At 45.3% G+C, this 19,293-nt stretch overlaps 2 protein-coding genes across 3 annotated transcripts in view; one reads left to right on the plus strand and one right to left on the minus strand.

Annotated features, from left to right (window-relative positions):
• The window catches only part of LOC146183871 (large ribosomal subunit protein eL34-like), a 31,909-nt gene extending 15,093 nt beyond the window's left edge, over positions 1-16,816 (minus strand). Inside the window, exons 1-4 of the mRNA XM_084609209.1 lie at positions 16,708-16,816; positions 16,518-16,590; positions 16,239-16,332; positions 6,716-6,819 (exon numbers count right to left, since the gene is read on the minus strand). Of these exons, the coding sequence (XP_084465335.1) occupies positions 6,716-6,819; positions 16,239-16,332; positions 16,518-16,582 (263 nt within the window). The 5' untranslated portion in view covers positions 16,583-16,590; positions 16,708-16,816. The remainder of the gene's footprint in view (positions 1-6,715; positions 6,820-16,238; positions 16,333-16,517; positions 16,591-16,707) is intronic.
• Vti1a (Vesicle transport through interaction with t-SNAREs 1a) lies at positions 16,795-18,852 on the plus strand. 2 transcript variants are annotated; one of them, XM_084609207.1, is made up of 7 exons: positions 16,795-16,948; positions 17,032-17,090; positions 17,154-17,264; positions 17,363-17,449; positions 17,541-17,625; positions 17,705-17,775; positions 18,235-18,852. In XM_084609207.1, exons 1-7 carry the CDS (start codon positions 16,855-16,857, stop codon positions 18,391-18,393), a joined length of 666 nt encoding a protein of 221 aa, XP_084465333.1. In that variant the 5' UTR covers positions 16,795-16,854; the 3' UTR covers positions 18,394-18,852. The 2 variants fall into 2 exon arrangements, with proteins under 2 accessions (XP_084465333.1, XP_084465334.1); XM_084609208.1 differs by having other exon boundaries at positions 17,366-17,449.
• Positions 18,853-19,293: the final 441 nt, after the last annotated feature.

Below are 19,293 nucleotides of genomic sequence, written 5' to 3' on the forward strand. Positions count from 1 at the left end.
GATAACGATCGCGAAAGCGCATCATAAACAAGCGATGCAGCCGCCGCGACGAAGAACGTTAAAAAAAAAAAAAATGGCAAGTCAGTCGCGCTGGCCAATGGGAAGCGCGAGACGAGGCGCTCACTTCGCGAGCGCGCACTCCAGCCAATCAGCGGACCGGAAACGGCTTTCGAAAAACCCGCGACTGTGGTCGTTCTGTTTTAGCGACGATGTTTGGAGATGCCGCAAAATGCGCCCAAAGAAACAACCTTAGAAACAAGACCAAGATGGTGGCGGCCAGCCGGCTGCTTCACCCGCGGCACGCGCGGGAAGTTCGAACAATTTTCACCCTTTTTTTTTTGGCCATTTCGAGGCTCCCGTGGAGTTTTAAAAGTCGATTTTACCGTATTTTCCGACCGAATTCAGTGTTGATATTTTGAAGGCTAGTGCTCAAAGGTACAAACATTCCGAAAATGCGTTTTTCTCAAAATCAATGTTTCGCCCATTTTTGACCAGTTTAAGACCCGCGTCCCCCCTTAAGGGTCATGGCATTTCTGCTCCCTATCTCGTGCATGTCTACTTTATTTTCCTTATTTAGAATACACCTCAAAGCCCCCAGATATGGGGTATTACATGAACCCTTTTGATTCTATGCCTTGGTTGAATAATTCCTGAGCACATGGATATTTTGTCTGCCAAAAAGGCGCCTTCAGACCACAATAATGCGAGGCGCCGCTCCCTTGCTTTTTGCCTACCGTGGGATCACAGACTGCAGCACAACCTCAATGGTCTTGTCCATTTGTACAGTCGACAGATTTTTCGGACATGCTTGATTATTCGGACATTTTCCCAGCCCCAAGACATACCTTATAAAAGCAATGTATTACGCTGCTCAATATTTCAGACACTCTAAGGAGGGCTATTCGATTTTTCGGACATTCCAAGTGTCAGCCGGGCCAACTGCCACACATTTTGAGCGGTGTCGCCGCTATCTTGTTTACTTTTTCCTTTGATAGCCTCGAAACCGGTGCTGGCCTTGCGCGCCACTCCTCAGCTAAACTGACGCTGGATCGAGGCTACATTATTTGCCTAGCAGCTTCCATTTCCGGAACGTCATTGCTCGCCACCGGAGTGCTTTTTTTTCTTCTTTAGAGTGATCGCTTCGACTGCCTGTTCCTCTGTGTGTTTGGTTTGCCGAGCGTAGCGAGTAGGCCTAGCCGCGGTCTTGCTGATGCGTGAACTATGTTCTATCGCTACTGTGGCTTGCATTTACAGTTAAACCTCGTTATAAGAGACACTCAAGGGACCCGAAAAACATGTCTCTTGTAAGCAAGGTCTCTTGTAACCAAAAATTCTAAAATCACTGTGTTAATCAGTTTACTGCACATCAGTATATAAATGCATTCACATGCATTAACAGGAAATTGTTCAGGAAAGCTTAAAGAAATTATTCCCACTAGTATGTATTTTTGTGAGTGCAGAATGTATGCCTTCCCAAATTCTGGAGGTAAAGCACTTCACTTTGTAAGCCTTCCTGTTGCTCTAATACCTTTGAGACACTCTTACATGCCCGTCACCCTCAGATGATTCACAAAGAGAAAGACATCAGGATTCTAAGCTTTCATCTTGTGATCAAATTTGAAGGGGGGACGCGGGGATCAAATCGCGAAAATTGCGTAAAAAATCTATTTTTGGAAACCACGCGTTTCGATATCTACAACACCTAATCTACGTTGTATCAAAATGGTTTGGCTGAAAACGCACTAAAAGTGCCTGAAAAAAAAATAATTTGTCAGTGCACAGGGCGAAAAAGCAGCTTTAAATCGCGCAAAATCAACGAAGTTCGCGGAGCCATATCTCGTCTTTCCCGCCACCGAGCGCCGCCATCTTGGCATCGTTCAAAAGCTCAGCGTCTCGCCGCGCCGTTTGTGAATTCTTTGGTCGTCGCCATCTTGTAACCATCGCACAAACACAAAAGCATGGGTCTGCCAGGGGTGGATCACGCGGGCCCTTCGATGAAAGCGCGTCTCCCATTGGCTGCCGTGTTGAAAGGCGCCTTCCCATTGGCTGCTGCTGCGGCAGTGGGCAAGTTGGCAACAGCAGCGGAACGCTGCTGTCTGCTTCACGAACCACGCCGGCGTTTTCATTTCTCGCAGCTCCCATGATAAGAGACGGATCATCGCTCGACTGAGAAGAAACGGAAGCGAAAGCCTCCTACGGCGAGAAAAATAAGGCGGCCAGCATGGGACGCAGAGCCGGCGGAGCACCCGACTGAACATGCGGATAGCGTGGCGTGCTATTTTGCACCGTTCGACAGCAGCAGCGAAGCTGGTAATTGCCCTATGCCATCAACGCCGATCACCCAGACGACGAATGACGCACCAGCGGAGGCTCTTGCACTGCGGTGAGCGGCCACGATAATCAGCAGTCAAGATCACGTCGATGCAAGCGACGCTGGTCGAAGGTCACAATCGCCAGCAGAGACTGTGTACTCTGTCTCGGGCGCATCGCGTGACTTGGACATCCAGTCTGCGGATGAGCCCCAATCGTTGACGAGCTACAGTGGGGTTCCTGAAAACTCACCGGATGATTCGTCACCCGATCGTCGCACCATTCAGGCTCGCCACGAGCCGCGTTTCGTGTCTGCGACGACGGCAGAAGCGCAGGCATGCGGCGTTCGCGACTCCTTTCGTGCAGTGTCCGCAACTCAACGGAAGTTGAGCTTCATGAAATAGCAAGGCGAGGAACAACTTTTGGCTCCTTCTGACAGTGTGTTTATTCTTGTGCAAGTTTCAACAATCAACTCTTTGCTCGCTAAAACTTTGTGCCGAAGCTGTCAACAGCGTTCTGTGAGTGTACTTTGCAGTAGAAGACTCGGTTAGGCCGTGAAAATGGTGCTGTCATGCAGTGCTTGTGGCCCAATCGTGTCCCAGTGGTCATCTCAAAGGAAGGAAGGTGCACAGGTGTTTGATGTGAACATTCGTTCAATGCAAGCTGTTAAAACAATAGGGAAAGGGCAAACAGCTCTGAACGATTTCTGGGCCATCATGAATGTGTCCAATCGTGGATTACACCACAAGACTTTCCAAGGTCACTTGAAGGAGTTATTCAAGCCTGCTGCAGAGGCTGCCGACAGCGTCTTTAGGGATGCCACAGCTGCTGTGAAAAATGTTTATAGAGAGAGATGGAGGTTGGCTTCACAAAAAATGTGACCATTGTTTATGATGGCACGTGGTTGACGTGCAGTCATAGCTCCCATATTGGGGTAGGGTGCATTACAGAGTTTTATACAGGGCTTGTGCTGGACAGCATTGTTCTTTCAAACTTCAGCCTTGGTTGCAGCTTAGGGCCAGCAAAGATTAACCCAACACACCTTCAGTGGAAACAGCAAATCGGTGCCAAAAAAACACGGAAGTTGGCTCTGGCAGAATGGAAGTGGAGGCCGCATTGCAGCTTTTTGGCCGTTCATTGGCCAAGAACGACCTGCAATATTCCTGTCGTTCCTGTCATGCCTGTCTTTCGTTTTGCAATCGCAGTATGCAAACACAGCACACGCACGGTGCAGTGACAAGAGTTAAGCTGGCAGGTTGGTGAGCTTGCATTAGCGCCCCGACGTAACCATAGGCTTCCAATAGTGTACAAAAAAAAAAAAATCACCAACGAGGCCACAATATCCAAAAACTCATTTCGACATCCGAAACAGGATGAGGTCACATATTTCATACATATCCATGCAAACATCTCCATTTCGGGTGCATGCGAATTTTAAGTGGCAACATGAATGTGGCACGTGAAGCCTTGTCGTAACACGAGGAAAGCCCACTTCCAGAGCAAAACTGGCAAAAGTTGGCTACGTGTACTGCAAAAAAATGGCAGCCAGTGGTGTGGTTGGGCGCAATGTGGCCCCAGTCCATACTACCTATAGGAAACTCAACCCATTTGTTACATTATTTGGATCAAAACTCTGCCCAGTTCGATGGTTGCAACCAAACATAGCACAGGTCACCTGAAAATTGACCAACAAATGCTCCGAGTGAACTGCCTCCTAACTTTCTGTCAGAGATGAAGCAGCCATGCTGTTTCAGACACTGCAGCACGCATTGTTTGTTTTATTTAGGGATGACATCACGCCATTCTACAGTCGAACCCCGCTACAACGAACGTCGCTTCAACGAAATTTTCGCTTCAACGAAATATTTCCAATTCCCCGTCAGCTTGCTATACAAAGTAATGGAACAAATTTCTCATCACAACGAATCATTTTTGGGGCGCGTTTCCGCTTCAACGAAATTTTTGCTATGCGAAGCTCGATTTAAAAATATATCTTACAATAAAACAAGCATATCGCCGCCCATCTATGTACTTCCATAGGCCCACGCTGCTTTGTTTCGCTAAACATTCGCTGGACCCAACTAATCCACTCACTGAAACGCACATGATCACCGCCATAGCTTGGTGTTGATGACAATCGGGCTGGCTGCCTTGCGACAAGGCGCGGGGGCAAGCTCCCGTTTTCTTCCAATCCAGAGCCGCAACCAATCCGTTGCCAAAGGACGCAGCAGCCTGGCAACAGCAGCGCGTTTGCCCTAGTTTTTTTCACTCGTGCTTGTGCTGCTAGTGCGCTGTAATGAATGCGAGCATGGCGACTTCATCTAGAAAGCGGAAGTTCCTCTCACTTGAAGAGAAGGCACGGATTATCAGCGCGGCATCCAGCGGCAGGAAAAAGGGAGATGTTGCAGCGGACTTCGGCATCTCACAGAGCACGCTGTCAACGATCTTGAAGTCGAAAGACGCGATAGCGCAAGCTCTTTCTTCGGGGACATCCGCGAAGCGGAAAAAGCTGATGCAATCGGCTCACGAGGACCTTGAGAAGGCTCTCTACACGTGGTTCCTCGACGTGCGCGCAAAGAAGATGCCGGTCAGCGGAAACATGCTGCAGCAAAAGGCGCTTGGCTATGCCTGTATGCTGGGCATCAATGATTTCAAAGCCAGCTCAGGGTGGCTGACCCGTTTTAAGGCCAGGCATGAAATCGTCGCTAAAGTGCTGTGTGGCGAGTGAGGAGCTGAGTGACGAAGCTATAATTGAGGGCGTTCGCCACAACGACGCATCATCGGATGATGACAGCGACGCGGAGGATTTAGCGCCACCACCTGCAATAAAAGTGATGGATGCTTTTGATGTGATCCGCAGGTTTTTCGGTGCTCACGATAACGACGTCGCGATGCAACTGTTCACCGAGTGCGAAAGTCGCGCCACTGCACTCGTGGCAAAAAAAAAAGAAGCAGAAGAAGCTGACCGACTTCTTTGGAAATAAATGATGTTTTGGCACTATGTGGTCCAACCTCACAGTGCTTTTGGGCTGTTTTCGCCTCAACGAAATTTCGCTTTAACGAAATTTTTCGCGCGCCCCGTCAGTTTCGTTGTAGCGAGGTTCAACTGTATACCAATTAGATTGCATTCTCTCGAATCTATGTGCTTCTTCCAAGCTTTCGAGTATGCTGAACAAAAAACAATTTGGAGTCGTACCATGTGCTGGAGATGGGTTCGAAAAGAAAGCTGTGCAGCCACCTACGCTGTTTTCTTTTCTCTCGAGATGCCTGTGTTCATTTGGTTTATACTGCCGCTCTACCCCCCTTCCCTTCACCTTATGTCACCAAATGACCACCTGTCAAAATTTTCTGGAGAGAATCCTGACATAAATGCACAAGTTGATAGTGATGGCCACTTTAAAAAACAAGCACTTGGTATTTGTGTTCCTAAACTGGCACCTATAATATCTTACTCATGCTCCATGCTAGAGAGGACGTTAATTTGATCCCCCAGGGAAAAAATTCTTAAAGCTCATCACAAAAACTTACACAATGCATTGCAAAAGTTCTGAAATCTTGCTCTAGATAAAATTAATTGATGCATTTATAAACTGCACACAAAGCTTACATGTTCCTTGAAGATAATACAATTCTCAGTGCCTACAGGTAACCGGAATTACCAGCAATAAAACAACCAGCAAACAAATTACCAAACAAACAAACAAATTACCAGCTGGAAAAACAAAACGGCAGTAGCTGCTACAATGTCTCATATTAGGGGGAAAACAAAACCAGCGCAAAAAACAGATAAACACAGTGCCTTTTATCTCGCAAGAGTTTAGCGACAGAGAACATTTAAACCACCTAGAAATGTGCACACGGGAAGGGAAGCCCCCATGGCGCAATGTTTAGACAAATGTGTTCTAGCCAGGTTAGAACTGCAGCCTCACATTAATGCAACGACCCGTCTGCCTGACGTAGTCGTGTCCACATGTCAAGAGCATTCGTTATACCTGGCCAACCTTACTGGGCACGTAGGCCGTTCTGTGCCTGACACTGCACCAAAGGGCCTAGCACGAGACCACACTTCTAACCTCCGCTCTAGGATCGAGCAGACCCTTGCCAGTTCAGCGCCTATCAGATTCTTTTTGTCCAGTTTTTCGCGCTGTTTTTTTTCCTCCCAGTATGAATGCATTCCAACTGTGCTACAATGTCGCTTGTGTGACTTTCCGCCCACAAGTGTTCCTCATGGGCGGTAATGGGCAACTAAGGTGCATTTATTTTGTCCATAAGCGAAACCCAGCAGACAACGGCAGATACCTGCTAGGCATTAGAATGGACACACATTCACAGTAAACAATTCTGAACCACAGCGCACAAGTGAAAAATGATAAATCAATCTGCGAAAAGAAGAGAAATTTCTCACCTGTTCCTGACACATTTGCCGCAGCGCGATCCTCCATAGGTCCGCGTGACAGTCTTGTGGCGCTTGCTGAGTGCAGAAAGCTCCCTAGGTCTTGCAGGTGTTATCTGCAATGAAGTGCAATGGTTGGCAGTTATGAAAAACAAGTACATGAAAAGGTCACCCCACTGCACTACTTTTGTACTTCATAAATATGCAGAGGCATGTTCTCTCCTGCTCCCAAGCACACTTTGTGGCAATGAGTCCAAAGGCAACACAATGATGCAGAAAACAGGTGGTAACAATTTGAACAGACCAAAGCGCAGATTGCAGAGTGATCCACAGACATTTATACCTCATAAGATACCTTATGAACCACCTACACAGATAAGTGACTGAATGGCACGAAATTTCACACATTAAAACCCAGGCTGCCATTTTAGGCTTTTTATTCATTCAATTACATAGCAGCGTGCAATCAACAGCAGTGACAGGCACCACCCTGTCCCTCATTTCTATATCAATACATCACCCGGGCAAACTGCCACCTTAGACACACCTTTTAAAAGAAACTACCAACACCATAACCAAGACTAAGAATCAGCTGTAGCAAAAACCAGAGCAGTAACGGAAGCAAACCCCCCCCAAAATCCCATTCACATGGACATCAGAATGAATAAATCTCGATTATATGCATTACAGCAAATACCCTTTACAACATAACAGTTCCTGAACATACAGAATATTTCCTAGTTTAGCATCTATAGCACCAGAAATTTTTGATGTTCTAGTTTATCAGGAAGTTCACCAGCAAAAAAAGCAGACACTGAGGCATCGATCTATTATTGAGCATTACCTGTACCATTCTGTGCCTTCATTTCAATGTTGCATAAACTGATTTAGCAATGCTGCAACCAACCTCGTACACATCCAGATTCGATTGCGTATACCCACCTTCACTACAGACCACTTTACAACCCTTGGAGAAACCCGCTTGACTGGGCTGTTAAGGGGGGAAGTCAACACTTTCCTGAGCTACCATAACAGCCATAACATAACACTCCCCAATATGGCAGTCCCCTTCACCCCTTTGTAAAATCGTATATACCCAGTATATTTTATACAAAACAATGCTGTGGGCCAAATTTAGATAGAAATATGTACCATCAACAAATGAATCATTTGGCACCATCTGGACGTCCAGCAAGAAATGGTTCGGCCGCAATGGCCATTCGAAGATCCCCGCGAGGAATGGCTTGGGAGAGAAAATGTCGGCGGTGCGCAAATCCCCGTGTACGCCGACTCAAACTCAACTCGTCATTTCGTGCTCCATGACCCATCAAATCGCTTTACAGCCCCCAAGATAGGTGGCTCCCGAATTTTATAAGAATGTTGGTACTCAAAGTTTCAACCTCGATGCCCGCCAAGACTGGGCTTAGATATAACGATAGTATAGGCCTGAACTACAGTGCTTGAGCACCGCGCTGCTATGCATTTTTTGTTGCGTAGTCACGTGGTATGGTGCCACCTTGATTGCATGGTATAATTTCGTTGTTGCTATGAGACAGCCACGCTGGGCTGTCATTTTGAAGCAATGACTCACACAACCTTGGATTGCAGAAAACAACCTTCAGAAACAAGACTAGTAGAGCTCACATTTGAGATCAGCAGCTGACTCCAACACTGCTGAGCCAGTCAGCCAAAGAATGAATGGCACGGGGGTGGAAGCAGGCTTGAGCATTTTGGAGCAGTTTTGGGAGCAGCAGTAATAAAGCCCCTTCGGAGCAATGAAACCAGAATTTTGGAGCATTTGAATTATATCTTGGAGTAGGTTTCTAAAGTCAGACTCCTCTGATGATTGCAATTTTCTCTTTCTGAAATATAAAGCCTCCAATCTGATTAATTTTTGTGCAAGTTCAATTGCCTTTCCAACTTCGCACTCATCTCTGAGAGGACAAACTGCCAACAAACTCGGAACAAACTAGCAGCAAAAGAAAAGATTGCTGGTGCACTTCATAACTGAACAGTGTGACCTAAAGCATTTGCCCATTTTGACTTAACAGATTCAAATGCCGAGTCTACCACTTCGATGTGTTCAAGCAACGCCACTAATTTGGAGCTCAGATAAATGGGCACATTTCTGCTCTACCTTGTGCATATTTATTTTGATCATATGCCTATGCTGGTCAGTAGTGCCTTCAGGAAAGATAGATAGCACTGAAGGGTGGCCTTTTCATCCTCCAGCTTTTTTTAATTTCCCTATCTTATGCCAATAGTTCATTCTTTACTCGAGCAATGCTGGGGCTCATTTTTAACATCTTGGCATAGGCCCTGTATGGCTTTCCAACACTCTTGAGAAGCTTCCTAGCAAACTGACATCTTGGCATACCAACACACAGATTCAAATAAGATTTTGTCTGCCGTAGGCCTGATAAGCTTGTCCCCTTATGGTGAAGTCTTGTTTTCACACCAGAATCGAACTCGTGCAGTTATTGCAGTCGGACAAGTTTCTTAACAACTCCCAGTAGTTTGAGCTATCTGCTTCGCTTGCTGCTCTCGCCTCTCTCTCCACCGGTGATTCAAAAGGCTGGGAGGAGGTGCTACATCACATGCACGGTGCAAACTTTTTTCTTTCCAATTATCTTCAATCACCGGTGGCTCAGACTAAATTTACTTGCGAGCAAATATATGGCCCATGCTTCCTTCCTTTACAAAAATTCGATTTTAATTAGGTCCAGTGCAAGATGCGTTATACATCTTTGCCCCTAGTGCTGTAAGACTTCCCCAGTTCCGCTAAATTTGATGGCAGAACATAGAGGCAGCTAGTTTGGAGCAGTTTTGGAGCACTATTGCATTTTGGAGCAGAATGGAGCACGGAAGAAGTTTGGAGCAGAATGGAGCAGCACTTCCACCCCTGATGGCACCCCATACAAGGTGGCAAGTCCTTGAAGAGCACATTTTTCTTCATAAAAGTATTCTCGGAAAACACACACACACAAACTAAAGTGGTGACAGTCTCATTCTCCTGCAAATCTGTTATCGGCATTGTGCGCAAGAAATCAAGGGCATAGCCCTCACGTGTGGTAGTTAAAAGGTGACATGGCCGAGCACCAACTTGTTCAGAGACCGCATGACATGACTAAAGATGACTGGCAGTGTCTGCTCATTTCGAATGAGAACTGAACGCTCTGTCCCCGAAAGAAAAGAGACCCTTAAGCCAGCTGTCACTTTAGTGCACCTTGCTTGAAGTGTAGCTCCATGTCGGCTGCCTTTCACACAATGTGTCGATGAGCGCGAGAGGTAACTGGGGAAGTAATTAAGGAACTAGTGCTGCAGATCCAAAGGGAGAAATAAAAACTAATCCCTAAATGTGGTGCTTAAGCATCCCTCAACAGAAACTATGACGCATTGAATAGCACAGCCTCAAAATTCAATATCATGAATAACTGATTTCTTGTAGTCCTGTAATTTTCCAATTAGTTTACGAAATATATCAAATTGCTGGCTAATTTAAAGATTTGGCATGCTATTCAGGAATGCCACATCCAGATTTTGGTGCAAGCCTGACAAAGTAAGTGCCATTAGAGCCATGCCAATGCTTGCTGTTTCAACAAATACAGATCCACACCTAGTTGCAATAAGATATGATGCTGGTCATTAGAAATAACCACATCAGTAGAGTAGTCAGCCCCGCAACGTGGGCAGGGGCAAGATCACACTGGGAACGCGGGCCACAAAGGAGTGTTAACGGATGCTAAGACAGAACTGGCCAAAACTGGTTTAGCCACAGCATGAATGGTAATTGCAATTTCAAAATTCTGAAACTAAAATGACTATTCTCCTGATTAGCAACTAATTTAAGTACAAGAAGGCTTGTATCTAAAGTGAGAAAGTTAACTATTAAATATGTGGTAGCTAGACACCTAGCAAACATTACCCAGTTTATGTCTGCTACAAAGGTATTACTATGCCCTGCGATAGAACTGGCTGATGTCACCCTGGAAAGGTTTTAAAGCAGACAAAAGTGCCACAGTTCCAGAAAAGAGCATTATGATGCAGATATATATACCATATTTCCTGGTATTTTTGTGTATTACTGACACGATTTATATAAAACTAGAAATGGTGCACCACCTTTTGCTGTCCCTCTAACTACGCCTGAAAAAAAAAAAAATTGAGCTGTAGCGCCTCAGTCGGCTACCATGAACAGCTTTTGCAAAGACTCGGCTGCGCCTGCACGGTGGTAGGTGCATCCTCCTGGGGACAAAGTGCACATGATCCCATCGCTCACAACAGAAGCAGTTCTCACTGGTTAAGCACAGATTATGGGATGCTATAACTGTACTTAAACTACCTTAGGAGTAGAATCACAAAATCTCACCTCAACCAGTGAATGCGGAAGCAGCACAAAGTGAACACCACCACACCCGGTCAAGTCGCACACTATAGCTGCATGGTGACGACATGAGCGAGGCGGAAAGGCTCGAATGCAAAAAATGACAGGCCATTGAAGAATAATTTTTACTGGAAACTATGATTGGATGATACTGACCTCGTTAAATTGGCTTTCCCGCTTTGGGACATGTGCAAGACACAAACGGGCTTAGCCAACCTTTCTGACAGGGCAACGACACCCACTGGGAACTGCCCCACCCCAACGACACCCACTGAGAAGTGGGGAAACGTTGCCAGAGCAACGTTTCCCCACTTTGGGGGGCCAAGCAAGAATATAAAGAAAGTCCACACCACTGCATTTCCAGCAAGCCCTCCACGCCACGGGATAACCAGTGAAACTAACCTGCAGGCCTCTTGCACCTGTTTCCATAACACAGGCTCATAACCGACACAGCCAGCCTGACACATGCCTGTTTACATAAATATTAAGGACTTAGTGAAAATTCCCAGTGAATATACTTTTTCTGTCTAACACAGTTGTAGCCTAACATGATGTGCCCAAGAACTAAAAAAACTTTGGGGGTAGATGTGGTTTGTGGAGTTTAACGTCCCAAAGAGACTCAGGTATGAGAGACTGCGTAGTGGAGGACTCCGGAAATTTGGACCACCTGGGTTTCTTTAACGTGCACCGACATCGTACAGCACAAGAGTGCCTTGCTTTTCGCCTCCATCGAAAAGCAGCCGCCAAGGCTGGGATTCGATCCCGCATCATTGGGAACAGTAGTCGAGCGCCGTAACCACTGCGCCACCCCAGCGGGGTAGATGACTTGTTAATGTAGCAGGATGAACTGTTACAGGCTTTGCCTTTCAGAGCAGTATGGCACAGCTATCACATCACTGCATGCATTGAAATTCATTAGATCAAAAAGCCTGTTCTTAAACATTAGGCAGGCTTCCCTAAAGCACCCAACACAAACCAGCTACAATGCATAAGATGGATAGAATGCTTCAAGTTTCAAAACTGTGCAATGCAATGAATCAGTAGTTCATTGAGGAAAAAATAAAGCAGAAAATTGCTGCCCAATGCTGTAAAACCTCGATTCGATCCCATTCATTCAGACAGTTCAAAGTATGAGTGTGGTCCCGGCCAGTGCTAAGTGTGACAGTCACATACCAAGGAAATACAGACACTATTTTCTTGAATTCCTGCTTTAGAATCACGCAAGACATTAAAACAGACATATCTCGTGCTATTCATCAACAGTCAGCAAATAATTTACAACTGCATTTCTTCTGCAACAGTTTAGGTTCTGACGTGAGTGCGAGATCATGTGACGCAAGCAGAAACTAATTCTTCAGCCAGTCATTCTAGCTTCCGGAGCAGCATAGTCGAAGAGTCTATGTGATTTAAAATACACGAAACTGTGTCAGTAGAAATTCAATTATAAATTATATATCAAGCACAAGCAAACTTCAAGTGGAGATGAGCTTACTAATGCCTTATGCATCATCCTAAAGCAGAAAAGCACTTAGAAAAATTTGATCTCTCCAGCACTAAATTTGGACAGGAAATTGCATTGAAGTTCTACCCGTGCAACCACTAGCCATTAAAATCGGCCTTTCCTTCCAAACTTGACTGGCACAGACCAGCAGTGCTCGTTTCCAAAATATGGCACAGTCGCATCGTTTCAGTTTTAATTTCCTTACTTCACACCATTCAGCACCTGTCATAGAGGGCTCACTCGGCCGGCTGCAGTTTCGGACGCATCTTGGCATCACGCTGTCTCAACACCGAAGAATATATCCCTTGCCGGCCACATGCCCCTATGTTCTCCTTCCACTACACTGAAACTACGCATTTCAAAGCAATCCTTCACCACGCAGTCGGTGCAGTGAAGCACCCTCAAAATGAGACTGGGCTGCTCTATGAAGAGGCACCACTGCTACTGTGCCGCACTGCAATAAAAACAGTGGAGGCCTGCTTTGAAATTTTGGAGCACTTCAACACGCAAAGTGTGCACAAATAAAAATTTCATTTGAAGAAATTGAGAAAAGCTGTTATTTCACTCGGGTTTAGTCTCTAACGCAGAACCCAATCATGCAGAAGCCCTACAGATAAACTTTGTGCTGCGAATGGTTCTCAGAAGTTCTCAGGCCAGTTCGATAATTTTTGTGGTCCCTTGAAGGCCAAATTAAGGAGAGCTTACTGCATGGGATTTTCAATTAAAGGCTGTTTTTATAGCCCCTAGAAAGAAACTTCAATCAGTCCAGTGCAAGACAATACCTCTACTGCTTCAAAATCTTCAAAGTGGCCAAAGTTAGTTTGATTCCATCTAAACCAGATGAGAGAACATTTCAGACATGCCTCATGCCACAACAAATTTTGAAGCAGGCACCATTGATGTTCTTAGCCTTAAGAAACCCTTTCTCTTGGATGCGGTCCCTTCAAGCAGAGCTCAACCTTTTAACTGCTCTCCTCAGCAGTTCTGGCCATAGCTTCGAACGACTCTCGCCATCTTTTTATCCAATGGCAAGTACCTCAAGCCATTTGTACCACTAGGTGTGGTTTTGATCCACTAAACTAACTAGCTTTTTGAAGTCTCATGTTCAACTTGCACATATGCCCTTTGAGTACACCTCAGGAGTAGGACTGCAATTGGCACTTGTGCGACAACAAGCAGGATTTCTTTTCTGCTGGAAAGGCCGCGAAAGGGACTAAAAAGTGAGTTGACAAGGAAGATTGTGCAAATTGTGTCCATTAGGGAAGCTACGCACAAAAAGCATTGTGAAGTGCTTCTGCCCCTATAGGCCGGAGAACAGGCACGCAACATACAAGACGTCAACACAGCCAACCACATTCAAGCTGCGAGTAGCATCACCGCCAAGTGCATTTGGAGCACCAGACACCCCTCTCTATACGAAAAACAAAGACTGCTGGCTAGCGAATATTTCCAGGAGCCATACTTCAGGTGTGCACACCAGGGCAGGTGTGATTTAGATTACAACACACTGCACAAGCGTACCACGACGCTGTAGAATGGCACAGAATGCAGGCTGTTACTGCAAGCGTGCATTGCTCCCTTTTACTCTCTCATCCTCTGCTCTAATTTTGACTGGTGGTGATAGCATTAAAGGGGTTCTGCAATACAAATTTATTTCAGTGCACTGTTTTGCTTACTTGTTGCAGTTGTTTAGTTAACATAACACGCATAATTCAGTATCTAAGGTTTTAATCTGCCCGAGAATCAACACGGTACTGACATCAGCACACAATGGTGGCGCTTTGCAACGGATATGACTTCAACTGGCGGGAGTTTGAAGATTGGACAAATAGCAAATGCACTGCAAATTGTGTCCATTAGGAAGCATTCCTTTAGCCGCATTGTATTTTACATTTCGTCAATGAATCCAACATGTTTGCTTTACATAGAGGCACTATAAAGCAAATGCCAAAATAAGCACCAGATTACTAATTTGCATTAAAGAATTTGATGACCTATGCACCTGGACAGCTACCTGCAGCTATGCAGCCTAAGTTAAGTGACCCAGCCAGTCACTCCTCCCTACTGCAGCGCAACTTGTTACAGCGACCAGGAAGCCATGAAAAGCAATCTTCCATATAAGCTGTTCCGACTGCCACATATCATTGGGAAAAAGAATGAGAAAATTGTTGAGGGCAATCTTTGGTTTTCGTATATTTGAAAAATTCTTTCCGTAATTCATGTTTCAGCACACGGACTCCTGTAATTCTTTCATTCGACTTCTGCATGACAAAGATTTAATCTAAAGCATAGCAGACAAGCACTTCGGGGCCCCTGCAGCCAAGGCCCAAAGAATAAAATTTGTGCCCAGGCTGTTGCTGTTTTACAAATTGAATATCCAGTCCGAAACCCCTTTTGCTTCATCAGTTCACTTACTGGGAAATACAGAATGACGTGCCAAAATTCATGTGCGACTTTATTAAGTCAGAAAATATACTGCAATGCGAAATGATGAGACACACAATAATTCTCTAGCAATTTGTGCTTGTCATTACACTATCTTGTGGCTCCTCTTCAATAAAGACAGAGGAAGTAAAGAAAACTGAAGACAGGTAAATAAGTGGGTGTGAAATGGCTTGCACGGCCTCATCCTGTCATGATAACTAGCACTATGATTGCTGTCATGATAACTAGCACTATGATTGGTATCAATGTACAGCCAGGACTACAAATATAAAGCACATCACATTAACATGCAGCGGCCGCAGAAGGCACTGAAGAAACAGCTGGTCTAGATTTAATGGCCTACAGCGCCACCGAACAGCACATCCCGGGAGCATCAGCTAAGAAGTGTGGAAAGCAGTCTGGCCACAGCTCGCTAAATTGCAAGCGTACAATATGCTAAGAAAGCAATGTGTCCATTTTTAGTAGAGAACACTTACATATCTCATTCACTGAATCATCTGCAAGAGGTCACACTGACAACAAAATGGCCGTCAGCAATATTTAGGCAACGCATACAACCATGAGCGCTGAATGGAACAACACTGCGCCGAAATCATACTGTGCGAGTTTCAGCGCAGTGCTTCTAGAAGCATGACAGAAACAAGGCTGAGGCCTAGCATTGTTCCATCATGTATTCCGTTTCAGCATAAAAAATAAGGTGCAGCACGAGTTATTTCTCAGACCGAACAATGCAACAGCATATACTGTAGATTCACAACTGCTATGCCTGCACCATCTTACTACGGAAAGGCACGAGGGTCGCTAGGCCATACCTGCCACATGGTCGCTTGCAATCATGTTCGAATCAATGCCGATAAATATGCAAGCGCCACTAATGCTTTTTAACCTCCCTCGATCCGAGTACGCTTCGTTAATCGAAAGCAGGATTTTTCAGTTCTACCCCGTATACCAGCTCGCGTTCGGTCAGCACCCACAATACAGCGTACTGCCAGAGTTACCTTCAGCACATGAACGAATGTGCTACATTTAACTCATGTTGCCCGCAGAACTTTCTACCTGCAGAATGAAGTTCTTCCAGGCAGTAATGGGTGATTTCAGGCGATATTTCTGTCGTCCATAAGCGAAACTCTGCAGCTATTGGGCGCTGCAAAGCTTTAGGATGGACTAGTGAATGACTAGAGAACGATGATGCCCAGTCAACTTACGCCTCTCAGCTTCAACTTGCAATCACCGCATTTCGGGATACTGCCTGGTTTCTTCAGGTAAAGGTAGACCAACTTGCCGCCCGGAGTCTTGGAGCTGCGAATACCGGTGTGATGTCAGCCACCACCATGCAAACAAAGCAAGACTGCTCTTTACACCCTTTACCTTTCCCGAGCTGCCCAATGATTCATATATATTGAAAGAAGGGCGTAAATGCTGTGTTTTATCCACATTTTTCATTATCAACAGGAAAACCATGCAAGACAAAATGCATTACTCACATTCTCCGTCGGTTAGAATTGGTGTTGTAAGACAGGCGTCGCCGGAGGGTTAAACGCTGCGCCATCGCTTATTCTGCGACAAGTGAATTCCAAAAAGGATTAGGTACACGAACTCAATTAAAACAAATGACTACTTATGCTGTAAGGTCTCGATTAATCGGATTATTAACCGAGCCCATATCCCACGTACCACACGTTTCTCGACAACGGCTGAAAAGGAAAAGAAGCGGGAAGCGGAAATGCGCAAACCCAAGATTCCCACAATGCATCTCTGACGTACCGGAAGCTGTGTTATTGTCGTCACAAGTGACGTCACCATATTATTGGCATTCTGAAAATGGCGACGCTAATGGAAACGTTCGAGCAGCAGTATGCTTCGTTAACAGCTGATATCACGTCAAAATCGAGCAGAATACCGAATCTACCTTCAGGTGAGTGCTGCCAAGCTTCCGAAGGCTTATGTCGATAAAAAGCAGAGTGTAACTGTTGTAGTGAACCGTGCGACGTCTTGCAGATGAAAAGACTGCTATGGTCGCCGAAGTTGAGAGACATCTGGAAGAAGCTAATGAGCTTGTAAGTTATCGCAGATGTTGTCATTGTGGTCGGAAGCTTACCACTTGATTTTGCTGTTGCTAGCTGGAACAGATGGAGCTTGAAGTCCGTACGTTGTCTGCCGGCGCTCGACCAAAGTACCAAAATAGGGTCAAGAGTTATCAGGCGGAACTCACACGATTAAGGAAAGAATTTGTAAGCAGCAACGTCTTTTTGAACTGCCGCTTTCTACAGCGTTGCCGATTTTTAGTTGTTTTAACCATTCTGGTCCGGATTCCCCCCCTTACTTTCAGCAGAGAGCTAGGATAGCCTTTAGCGACGAACTCAAGTCTCGAGAGGAGCTCTTGTCAAACGACGACAGCTGTGCGATTGACGATCAGGTAGGGGCGCATTGCTGCTGCTGTGTTTTGCCTGGATCAACGAACAGTGCTCACACAGTTTTTTGTTGTTTTTTTTTTATGCATGGTGTAGAGGCAGCGGTTGCTAGATAACACCGAAAGGCTGGAAAGGTCGACGAGACTTTTGAAAGGAGGCTACAAGCTGGCGCTTGAAACAGGTGCGCAGGATAATGCGCATTTTGCGCTGGGAGCACATCTTTCCTCACCAAAACCTGGTCTTCTTTTTTCGCTTTGCAGAAAAAGTTGGAGCCGCTATACTGTCCGATCTCAGCGCTCAGCGAGAGACTATAACTAAAGCTCGGGAAAAGGTACTGCCTTTCCGCATTAATTATGCCGCCGCCTTCAGATCATGTCAGTTTATAGTCGGAACGGAAGTGCACGGGCGTTCATTTATATTCACTTGGGCCCGAGGACTTCATTTTATTTTATGTCTTCTTTATGGTAACCTTCACGCTGCTAAAGCGCTGCATTTGAGTAGTGGATAACAGCAGGAACATCTATAGTGCGTAGTTAGCCCGAGTTATGCTATACTCATTGCTTTAACGCGATAAGGTTAAAGGCCCCGTGCTGCAGAAATTCCGCCGTTGTAAGCAAAAATTGTTACTAAAATGTTACTAATTAAGCGAGTAGCAAATTGCAAGTACGCAAGCAGGGATTCCCGAGGGGAGTCTGCAGATGGAAGCCATTAAAGCTACCGCTTGATAATGTTACAGGCAGAGCTGAAGGGTCTCCTTAATTTTGTTTTTTTTCTATGTTGACCTTTGCAGGTTAAGGAGACTGACTACGACATTGGCAAGAGTTCCCATGTACTGAGTGGGATGATGCGTCGAGCTATGCAGAACAGAGCAATCCTCTATCTGGTCGCAGCTCTAGTTCTAGTCACGATAGTGATTGGCATATATTTTACAGTTCGAAGGCATGTGTGACTGAACATTGAACATTTTCTGTATGATGCCAGTCAGTGATCAGTGTGCATGCTTTTCAGGGAAGGTCCAAGTGTGAGTTAATTTGACCTGTGCCAGCCATATGTCACTGTTTCTGAAAGATTACTTGCAACACTGGCAATAGGGAGCATTTCAGTTTTCTTTTGCGGATAGTTCAGAGCAGCTTTTCTAGTTGCAATTGGTAACGTCCAGCAGTGCTGTGCTAGGCACAGGTGTGCACATTATGGGGCCACATCGCACTGTGAAAGCCAACTAAGTGTGCTTGCCGAAATGATGGCTTCTTCCTGACTGACGCCAGCTCTGTTCTGTGGAACACTTGTTGATGTTATGGATAAACATTTTATGGCATTTTCTTTTTTTGCTTGTAGTAAGCTTTCATGCAGTGTTTTGATTCATTGTATATATACAGTGTAACTTATTAAAGGTCACGTGTGTTTAACATTTTTTGCTTCTTATTCTTCCTGAGCAAGGTTTTTCATGAACATATTTGTTTCATTATGAAGTGACAGTGCCCTGTTATTAAATGTGTGAGGCAGTTATCAGTTATTCTATCTTCCATTCTATTGGGTATGAATCAGTGCAAAATGAATTGTAGTCAGATGTGATGGAACAGTTTTATTAACAGGAGTCATTCCTATTGTGCTATATATGTACTGTGCACTTACGAGAAGGCATATTGCATCCATATGCAATCTGCCTTTTTGTGTGTTCTGACTTACGAAGGGCACAGCTGTTTGCCCAGAGTACCAGATTTTCGGAAGGAACTAACCTCGCTAATTTATGAGAGAAATAATGGGTTCAAATGTTGCTGGTAAATGTGTTCAGTGTGTAAAATGAATGCTTTTTGAGCATTTGTTCAAGGTATAACTCTTAGAACAGAGC

This window comes from Amblyomma maculatum, chromosome 7 (assembly GCF_055883805.1).
Source record: "Amblyomma maculatum isolate TAMU_Amacu chromosome 7, ASM5588380v1, whole genome shotgun sequence".
NCBI classification, from domain to species: Eukaryota; Metazoa; Arthropoda; class Arachnida; order Ixodida; family Ixodidae; genus Amblyomma; species Amblyomma maculatum.